The sequence below is a fragment of the Epinephelus lanceolatus genome, chromosome 12, assembly GCF_041903045.1.
Source record: "Epinephelus lanceolatus isolate andai-2023 chromosome 12, ASM4190304v1, whole genome shotgun sequence".
In the NCBI taxonomy this organism is placed as follows: domain Eukaryota; kingdom Metazoa; phylum Chordata; class Actinopteri; order Perciformes; family Serranidae; genus Epinephelus; species Epinephelus lanceolatus.
This window is the reverse complement of record NC_135745.1, coordinates 17890738-17900932: the sequence shown is the minus strand read 5'-3', so window position 1 is coordinate 17900932 and position 10195 is coordinate 17890738. Positions and strand designations below refer to the sequence as shown.

At 39.4% G+C, this 10195-nt stretch overlaps 1 protein-coding gene across 2 annotated transcripts; it reads left to right on the top strand.

Moving 5' to 3' along the window:
- e2f5 (E2F transcription factor 5) lies at positions 1-9936 on the top strand. Of its 2 annotated transcripts, none has more exons than XM_033650098.2 (8): positions 1-267; positions 2592-2701; positions 3021-3182; positions 3759-3849; positions 5430-5754; positions 8105-8242; positions 8538-8576; positions 8842-9936. In XM_033650098.2, exons 1-8 carry the CDS (start codon positions 139-141, stop codon positions 8916-8918), a joined length of 1071 nt encoding a protein of 356 aa, XP_033505989.1. In that variant the 5' UTR covers positions 1-138; the 3' UTR covers positions 8919-9936. The 2 variants fall into 2 exon arrangements, with proteins under 2 accessions (XP_033505989.1, XP_078029174.1); XM_078173048.1 differs by having other exon boundaries at positions 3759-3867.
- Positions 9937-10195: the final 259 nt, after the last annotated feature.

The window sequence follows — 10195 nt, the reverse complement described above, 5'->3', positions numbered from 1 at the left end:
TGATTTAAAAACCCCACAGGTACTGCTGTCGTCCCGTTGAGGTAACAGAGGCGGTATGTCAGAAAGAAATACTAGTTATTTGTAGTTAAGACAGACAGCTGACTTAGAATAAGTAAGACTCTGTTTTATAGAAAGAAGATGGAGTTTGAGACGACGGAGACTGTACGCTCGACACCAAGCCGCCATGAGAAAAGTTTGGGGCTCCTCACGATGAAGTTTGTCAGTTTGCTACAAGAAGCGAAGGATGGCGTCCTTGATTTGAAAGTGGTCAGTGAAACGGCGACAGCAGCCGGCTCGGTGTTGTTGTTTCCGGGATGTTTTGGGGGGAATTACTCGGTGTTGTGTAGTGCCACCTTGGGAACAAAGAACTGTCAGTCACAAACGGAGCCAGTCAGGTGCATTGATTTGGTTAACAGGTGGACTAGCGAGCCGCCATTACCCCTTCGTTTATGGGTTCAGTAACACACGCTCACAAGCAGTAAACGCTGTAACGTTATCTGTTTGAGGGTATTTGTGGTTGCCAGTTTGTCGTCAGATTGTTAATGGAAATAAACCAGTTTATACTATACCTTAAAGTGAGGCTAGGGGTCCCACAAACGGTATTCTCGGATTATTGATCTCTCCCCTTTGAAACAGACTAGCACCACAAACATAGAGTCCCATCTGAGATCATGTTTATCATAAATGAATGTGTAACTACATATATGATGGAGCTTCTTTAGAAATAACCAAATATATTAAGCCCAATCAGTAAAATACAATTGTTGATGTTGATTTAGACTTATAAAAAGCCCTATTAGTGCCACAGCTTGCATATATCTATGGGTTATTACAAGGGTAGCAAAAACATGATGCATTGTTTTATTTTTTTATTTTTAGGGCCCAGGTTAAACTGTAAACACACAGTAGTAATGATAAAATACTGTAAAACTTCATTTAGTCGCCCGGGCTACTGTTTGCTTAAATCACTGAAATCAACAGGCCTATATTTGGGACAGGCGTCTATATGGGACAGGCTTTATTCCTTTCACACCAAACTGTTGTACAGCAAAGATCAGGAAATACAATCAAACTGTTTATTTCAACTGGTATAATTGTTACTTGTATAAAAAAATCGTCTTTGGATAATATAACAATTATGAATCATTCATCAGATCTAGCTCTGACGGACGATGCATCAGAGAGAGATTTATGGCACTCGATGATTACGGCACCCAGCATACCTACACAACACCACTTTATCCTGTTAAAACAATACTCACAACTTGGATTCATTTTTATGAAAAATCCATTGGATTATTTTGATTTTAGGAAAGTTACACACTAAAGGGGTATGAATAAATTACAGGGTAATCGAGGAATGGACACATAATTTGAAGTAGCCAACATCCAAAGAACTTCTATAAATAAAAAATGAACCGCTTGGCAACTACACCAGGCGTCTAATTGAGACAGGTGTTTATTTGTCATATAAAAGCCAATAAAAGGGATTAGGTGTTTAATTGGGACTAGGATTTTAATCAAAGTTTTACAGCTGTTAACATATGGGGAAAAATACAAAGATTAAGAGGAATGTCTAAAAAAAAAGTAAACCTAGTTTTGTCTCTTTTTCTGTTTTCCCCATTTCCACAGTGATTTTTAGATTAGTCTAAACCTCCTGGAGGCCCAGACCTCCACACTGAGAACCAGTAGTTAAGCACCATCTCCTTTAAAGTCATCATGCCAGTTAGAGCTGCAACAAATAGTAGACTGACAGGAAATTAATCAGGAACTATTCTGATATTTAATTCTTTTGAGTATTTCGTTTGAAGCCAGAATACCAAAACTCTGCTTCTAGCTTCTCCAGTGTAAGAAGTTGCTGCTTTCCTCTATTTTATCATTTTGTAAACTAAATATCCTTATGTGTTGGACAGCTGAAGATGTCTACTTGGACTGTGAGAAACTGGGATGAACACAGCTTTCTGATGTTTTATAGACTTGATAATAGAGAAGAACATAGTCTGTAGTATTTGTAATATATCTGCTCATGTTCCTCTGTACAATTTTGCTTCCTACCATCTTTCAAATATTTTTTCTTATGGCTATCAGTGAACAGTGAATTTTTCAAACCCCTGGCCCTCAAACATCAAGGTTGTCATAAACTTTGTTGTATCATCAGCTGCCCTCAGGGTTTACATTGTAGATGCATCCTTGCCAGACCTATTTGAAGTGTCTTCCACAAATCTACTTCTTTTCATCACACTGATAAGTAGTTTCCCTCCCTTCTTGCGCGCCAAAGCTGGGTAATGTTTACACAGCAGGCTCCTTAGACCCTTTCCCTCCTCCTTCCTTCTCTGCTATTGTATAACTGTCCTCTTCTGCCAAGGGGGTTTTATTTTCTGTTTGTGCAGCTTAATTTGGCCAAATCCTTCATTTGTTGGCTTTGTTCGCGTCTCTTTCTCTTTTTTTCCCCCAGAAATTTTTGTCACAGAAATGTTGTGTCTCCTGTTGAAGCCTGGTAAAAGTGTCTGTGATGTTTTTTCTCAACAAGAGTTCATATTAAGCTGCCACTCAATAAGACCCTTTCTGGAAATGTCTGTCTGAATTAACAGGCTGCAGACAGCTTGGCAGTGAAGCAGAAGAGGAGGATATACGACATCACCAACGTACTGGAAGGAGTGGGGTTGATCGAGAAGAAAAACAAGAACATAATCCAGTGGAGGTTTGCAAAAATTAATTTCATATTTTTGAATCGGTGAAATACTTGTAAGCAGTTGCCTTTAATATCTATGAACTCCTGTCAATGGGAAATATTTTAGAGCACTCCCTGTGCTTTGTACATGAAAAGTAGCATCTTCTTCCCTCACCCTTGGCTCAGTAGCTGGTGAATGCCAACATTTTTTATGCTGTTGGCAGCCAAAGTTAATTTTAAGTTGAAGCTTTTAACCCGAGAAAATGGAGAAAAGCATTACTTGTATAGGACTGGTGCTCATACCTCAGTCTTTCTTCTCTTTCTTCTCTGATCTGTTTTCTTCTTTTAGGGGGGAGAACTCAGGCAGCCAAACTCAGGAGGTGCTGGACCAGGTGAAGGGTTTGAAAGCCCAAATCTCTGAGCTGGAGGCCCAAGAGAAAGAGCTGGACAACCAGAAGGCATGGCTAGAGGAGATCATCAAACACCTTAACCATGACCCCATCACTAGCACATATCCTTTTATGCCTGGCATTAAAGACAGATGGTTTGCTTGTTCTTATTCTAAGGCTGTTCAGTTTTTGTTTGCTGTAATTCAGGTCAGTGGATTTGCATATTCTTTTTTTCACTCTCTAATATTGTGTACACAAACTGTAATTTTGCATGAACAAAGAATGTCAGGCAAATTAAAAGCGGATACATCACCATTTTCTACAAAAAGCAGCTTACTGTTGAACTGACCTTAAGTGTTTAAAACATTTACTACTGGAGCTCCATGTTTGATGTCATTGATCTTGATTTGTATTTGTCTCTTTCTACAGTTTGTAATTCTAGTCCTCATGGGGCCCATTTTATTTATTTCAGAGGAAAGAAATCTCCACTTGATCCTTTTAACATTGTTTGCTTATTGAACAGAGAAAATACTATAAAGGGGGGATTATAAATCTAATTGCTATTGTCAGTCTCCTGTGAAATCACAGACAGGCTAATCCTGACTTGCACAATGCTGACAGTCTTGTTTTTCCAGTTTATTGTCTCCATTTCCCTCCTAGAAGTAATCCTGCTCTTATTTTTCTTAACACCTCTCCACTTATAAATTTGTCACACATGAAGACATCTGCAGTGCCTTCAACGGAGACACTGTTCTTGCTGTCGTGGCTCCTGCTGGTACCCAGCTTGAGGTACCTCTACCTGACATGGTTCGTCTTACAAGCTTTCATTGGTGGTCGGGATACATGGACTTCTGTAATAGTCATCAGGAGGACAAGTTTTCTCTTATAGACATTATACATTTTAGAAAAGCAAGCTAATGGAATAGTAAGTTTCTTGTAGCATGTGAAGTCTAACTGAATATAGACAACAATCTTGCTAGTAAGGCACAGAGTTCTCAGCACACTTGGCTGCTTAGCACGTATCGCCTGGAGCTGAAGTTAAACAGAAACTTTGGTATTATTTAACCTAAAATCTATTTTCCCATGTTTTTGCATCTAAGTGAGTAATGGAGACAACAATTTATGACACTGGCCCAGTATTGAGAGAGACCGTGACAAGACTGCAATGTAATCCCTATGGGCAATTGTGTACCATTAATTTAAGTCCACTAGAAGTGCTTGTTTTTGCCACTGACAGGCTCAGATTGTTATTTTAAGTGTCTGATAACATCATGAACAGGTCCCTCCAGAGAAACGAAATGTTTTTCTGTACCTTCTGTTTGTTATTGTGACTAAGCCTCGCTCAAGGAGAAGGTCTGAAATCTTGCAAGAGGTGACTCATTGCAGTAAAAAAGCAACAGTGGAAATGTTAGTGAGAGATAAAGAGAGGAGTGCCAGGAAAGGTTTGTTGTGTTAGAAAGGGTAGCTTAGTGTTATCTAAGAGATTTTCAGTGTTGTTGCTGAATATTTTGCTGATTTTGGCAATGTGGAAAATATATCAGAGACTTTTCCTTGAGCAAGGCTTAGTTATACACATAGTCAAACGGACCAGATCAGGGAAAGGTAAGGAAAAATATTCAGTTTCTTTGTAGGGTCTTTTCTGTAATGTTGTCAGACTCTTCTAAAAACAACCTGGGCCTGCCAGTGACAAACACGAGCACTTTTACATGAATTGTACAATTGCCTGTAGGGATTATGTTGCAGCTTGTTTTGCTGCAGCAGCTGTCACAATTTCCCTCAGTACAGGTCCAATTTCAAAGAATTTTGTTTCCAATTAGACATAAAAATATGGGAATATCCAGGTTCAAAAGTACAGAAGCCTCCCTTTTAATAACTTGAGTGAGACCAGAGGTGCTGTGCCTTAGCCTCCATTCATTAACAACCTGGTCCGAATGATGACGGTACTCATCTGTGCTGGTATTAATCCTGCCGCCACTTGGGGGCAGCAGAAACAAGTTGTGAACACAACACTGTCCTACTATCACCTTTTCAGTTTATAAGCAGGACTTGTTACGAAAAGTTGCCCATTCAAACATCCAGTAGTTACGAAGTAACATTATCATTCATTTTGACTTGACTTTCTGGCCATCCGTTGAGTTTAAGTCCAGTGTTCACACTCTGTTTTGACCACCTACTGAGGGAAATAAAAGCTGCACTGTGAAAACGAGTGAGAACAGTAGTTGCCTTAATAAAACCAGAAAATGAGCTGAATGATGCCCCATAGAGTAAAGTGTCCTCTTTAGCATTCAAGTAGTCATGTGATCCATTTTGTGTTTAGATTATAGCTGTTGTAATGATGCTAACATTATCTCCATGCTGCTGAGCCGCAGGGCCAGACTGGTCAGAAGAAGTACCAGGTGAATCTACACAGCCACTCGGCTCCCATCCAGGTCCTGCTCATCAACAGGGATCCACACTCCACAATACCTGTGGTCTTCTCTTTGCCACCCACTGATGACATCTGTCCAATGCCAACTCCACCCAGCACCCCCGCCAGCCTACAGAGGTTCCCTCTCTCAACGTCCGTGTACTCCACCTCCAACAGCACCTGCTCGTACTGTAGCCAGGACTCTCTGTGCTCAGACCACCAGATGGTGCTGCCAGAGCATGATGAAGTGCTGACACCATCATCCACCCCTCCTGATGTGCAGATGGGTAAGGACAGGGACTTTGAGAATTTTAATGCTCATTAAGTTCCCCTAGAAAACCACCACATGAAGTTGCTTGTTTTAGACCGTAGTGAACAAAATTTAACAGACGAGAACCTGGCTTTACAATCAGATTTTTATATTTTAAGCAGAGAAACATTCAACACATGCAATAGAGGCTTATTGATAGTAGGTATTAAATGAATAAAGCCAGCCTCAGCTTCAATAGCTTATAAAAATGAATAAAATATTGGTTTAAGGCCACATTACAGTCCACACATTATAACAATAGCAAAAAAAAAACACCCCCATCAAAAACAGTATCACTTACATAGTGAATAAACAGAGAGGTTTAATTTTTCTTTCAAAAATCCTCCATCACAATCTCTCTGAAATAACATCCTCCACCCCATGAGTCAGAGGACATTAAGATTCAGTTCCTCCTAATTGTTTTGTCAGTTACACTTTTGTCTTGTGTCTTATCATAAATAGTGTTGGATGTCACAGTGATGGATGTCTCAGTTAAATGAAAGCAGAAAGACCAGTGTGGTACTGATGATATTGCCCGCTGAAACAAGCCCACTAGACATATAGACTCAGTTGCCTTACCACCCAACCAAAACTAATGCAGCAAAGTAATACAACAGACCCACAAGTGTGTGTCTCGCCCTCGTTCCACAAATGAATGGGAAGCTAGTTTCGATCTGACTGCACCATTTGGACACAGCTAATGAATACTTGGCATCAAAGACATTATTCATTTTAATCTGTCAGGTTGAATTTCAAACTCTTAACGCCATTAGCTGATCTCCTTTTAAGTGTAACTCTACTCTTATCTACTCAGCAGCTTGGAAATATGTGATGATCTCCTTGTTGTTGAAGTGTGTTGCATTCAAAGACGCCCCCATGTCCAAGAAGTGAAAGTAGTGCATTGCCGTTAAGACAAGAATCGTGTGAATTTGGTTGAATATTGCTTAAAAGTTTTGTTATCATCTGACCCAGGAATATCAGATGTCAGCTTGTCCTGACTTGCAAGAGCACGATAAGTTCAAAAAAAGGACTGCTTGCATCTGTAATACCATGTGATCATAATGTAACTGACACTGTGTCAATCATAATGGCTTGCCTTACTCAATCAAGGTTAAAGTTTCAAGAAGTTGATTTTACATTGTACAGTTAAAATAAACCAGAACTAAAGGTTGTCTGCACTGTAAGGAAAAACATCTACAAACTTATGTTAAAAAAATGGTCATTAGTAATACATGGTGCAGCAGATTTGCAGCACTGTAATGCTGCAGCAGAGACATTTTGTATACATATCACACATGACACCCTGCGTTGCCTTGTTTCTGTAGTTTTTGCATTTGCATCTGTCCCCCATCGTATCATGGGAACAAACTAAACACAGAATAAACTTCCAGTGTTGGTTAAAGACAAACCACTTCCTCATCCGGATCCAGGTTTCTAAGTTAAAAGTCTATATATACGAATAAGCAAAAATGATTTCATAGAAATTTGAATAAAAGGCTGAGTCAGGATGATTAAGCACAGATGAAACTGGCCAACATGCAAACTGAGTCACCCAGTCAAAGTGAAACTCAGTCTGACCTTCCTTCCAGGAAAAAAAGAGGAATTACCACGATGGCAACGCCGGATATTTACCGAATTATTTTTACTGTTAGACACCATAATGCTGGGAACTCTGACTAACCAAATATACCGTCAGGGGCCGATTGTAAGATAGAGGGGCCCCTTGGGCATAGATATGCAAAAGGCCCCACCACCTCTCCTGCACAGGAGAAGAAATACAGACTATGTGATGGTTTTGCCTCTTTTTGTATTTTTTTGTCTCTTTGCAGTTCCTTTGCATCTCTTTGTGGTCATTTAAAAAATAATTTGGATATAAAGGGGTTATATTTGGGATTATTTCTTGGCCAGGCACAATTACTTCCTGGAGTCTTTATGCTTAGATCAGCTAACCAGCTGCTGGATGTAGCATAATATTGTTATCAATCATATAGTATCGGTCTTCTCATCTAAAGTAACGAAGCACATTTCTGAAAATGTCATAACTTTTAGCTGAATCCAAATGTGTGACGTCAAGCACACTTGCAGACCCATCTCAGACCCTGAGGGTTGGTTAAATCCACAGTTCAAGTCCACAGGGACTTCTGCAAACAACTTCTGTGAATTATGTCCACAGATGTCCACACAGAAGTCCACAGACTGCAAACTGAGTCAGTTTGGGGTGCAGATTTCACCAGACCGTAACATTACACATATTCCACAAACAATTTTCCAACAAAACTGTACTGCGTAGCTAAGTATTGTTGTTGCACCTCCAATGCTCCCTGCAGAGTGTCACAGTCAGTCCACAGCAGTGTTGGAGCAGCAGCAGATGGACCTAGGGGGCCCAGAGTTCCAGTCTGTACTGGACGTGAGCGGCCTGCTGAAGCTCAACGCTGCTGGAGACCACATGAAGGACGACAGAGAGGGTAAGGCACAGGAATGTGAACCCAGCTACACTGTTGAGTCTGTAATTGCATCCAGCAATGAAGCTCAGGGGCAGTTAGATGTTTGTTTCACATTGGTTTCAGCTATGGTTCTGACATCTGAGCTTGTTTATACTGACAGTTTTGTTTACAAGCTTTAGGATCTGACCTGGTGACAGAAAATGGCTAAATAATTTATAAATGTTTTTGCTATACTACTTTATCCAATTTTAGTGGTTAGAAATTGTTACACAGTCAGTAACAGTGAAATGAAATGGTGTTTTTACTTCTCTTGTAGAAGCTGTCGACCTGATTGATGAGCTGATGTCCACAGATGGTAAGCATCTCAAACCCTGGCTTTACGCACTTTATAAATGTTCAACTTAAAATAAGACCAGCTACACTGCTACAGATCAAATTTGTCGGCAATCCAAAATACAATTTAGGAGACATTTTAGTGTGGACCAAAAAGGTTGATGGACCAGTGTTGCCATTCACAGAGCTGTGCTGCTAGCATGGCAAAAATCTGTAAGCAGTCTTTCTACCTGTCTTTGTCTTGTTCATGTTTTACAGTGTGTGTTTTTCTGTTGATGCTCACACAGGAATAGACTACAGCTTCAACCTGGACGACAATGAGGGAGTGTGTGACCTGTTTGATGTGCAAATCCTCAACTACTGATGACTGACAGCACCTCTGCAGTACTCAGGAGGCACTTTTGCCTCTCTGTAAGGATGCTTTAAAGATGCCTTTTCCCATTTTTGTTATAATTGCACAGTGATACTATACTATACTATTGTTATTTAAAGAAAAAAAACCTTTACACACATTCAGGCTGCCAGACAGCTTCACTTTACCACACTGGCCTTATGCTTTCAGCCAACACAAAACAAAGTAAACTAATTCACCATGAGATATTTATGTAATTTTCTGGGTGAATATCTACGGCGTAGCAGAGAAATGAGAAGCCAGGAGAAATCCTTCAGCCTCCGACTGCACTTTTGCATGTCTGTATCTTTGTAATGTTCCACATCCTGTGGATATCTGGGACTTGACAACTGCTCTATTCGCCGCGTATGAACGGTTGGGACTGTGACAGTGTTTGCCTTCACAGGAACTGGTAATAACACAGTATTGGCTCCTTTCTAATATTACATACAGGGTTGATGGTCTCGTTCAGGGTATGTGAGTAACTTTCTGTTCATGGAAAGTGATTGTATAAAAACCTACCCAGTGCTATAGTTATATTTGATAAATGGCATATTGTATTTAATGAGTGAATGTTTCGGTTATGTTTCTTGACTTTGTTCTCATGTAAAAATGCCAGAAAGATTTCATTTCTAAATTATTGTGTCACTGCCATTTTAGGCCTCTAATTTTTTTAATGTTTTGCATGAAGAGTTATATATTTGAATAACTAATCTCTCTTTTCTCTCTCTCTTTTTTTCCTTTTTTTTAATTTAAGAAAAAATATTCTTGGTTCTAGTTTGTTGAAACTGAAGCTGGTTGAGTGCCTTAATTGTAATTTAAGAAGTGAATTAGCCATATTTGTGATTAAAATATGAGATGTTAAGAGCCATAAGTGGCCTTTTTGTATATTTATAGTTTACTTTCACGGCAAGAAGTCATGTTTTTGTTACATTTTGTTGTTTATTTGCACATTTTTTAAAGTTTTTTCAATAAACGGATTTCATCTTGATTTACAAACTTTGCTTTTCTGATAACTAATGATCATAATTTGATTCAAGAAATTAGTTGAGGAAAACAATTCCAAACTATTTTAACATGAAGTCTCTTAAACTTATCATGTAAGACTTGTGGGAGTGTCAAGGTTGTCTCAAACCATACAGAAGTCTTTGTTAATCACACATTATCTAACTGATCCCCAGGTTGAAACACTTTTTTGATTTTTGGCTGAGTTAAATGTTTTGCACAGTTAACAGATGGCAAACCTCAGT

Coding starts and splice junctions, on each gene's coding strand:
- e2f5 (XM_078173048.1), top strand. CDS start 139: ATGGAGTTTGAGACGACGGAGACTGTACGCTCGACACCAAGCCGCCAT. Junction 2,702..3,020: donor AAGAACATAATCCAGTGGAG/GTTTGCAAAAAT, acceptor TTCTTCTTTTAG/GGGGGAGAACTCAGGCAGCC. Junction 3,868..5,429: donor AGGTACCTCTACCTGACATG/GTTCGTCTTACA, acceptor GCTGAGCCGCAG/GGCCAGACTGGTCAGAAGAA.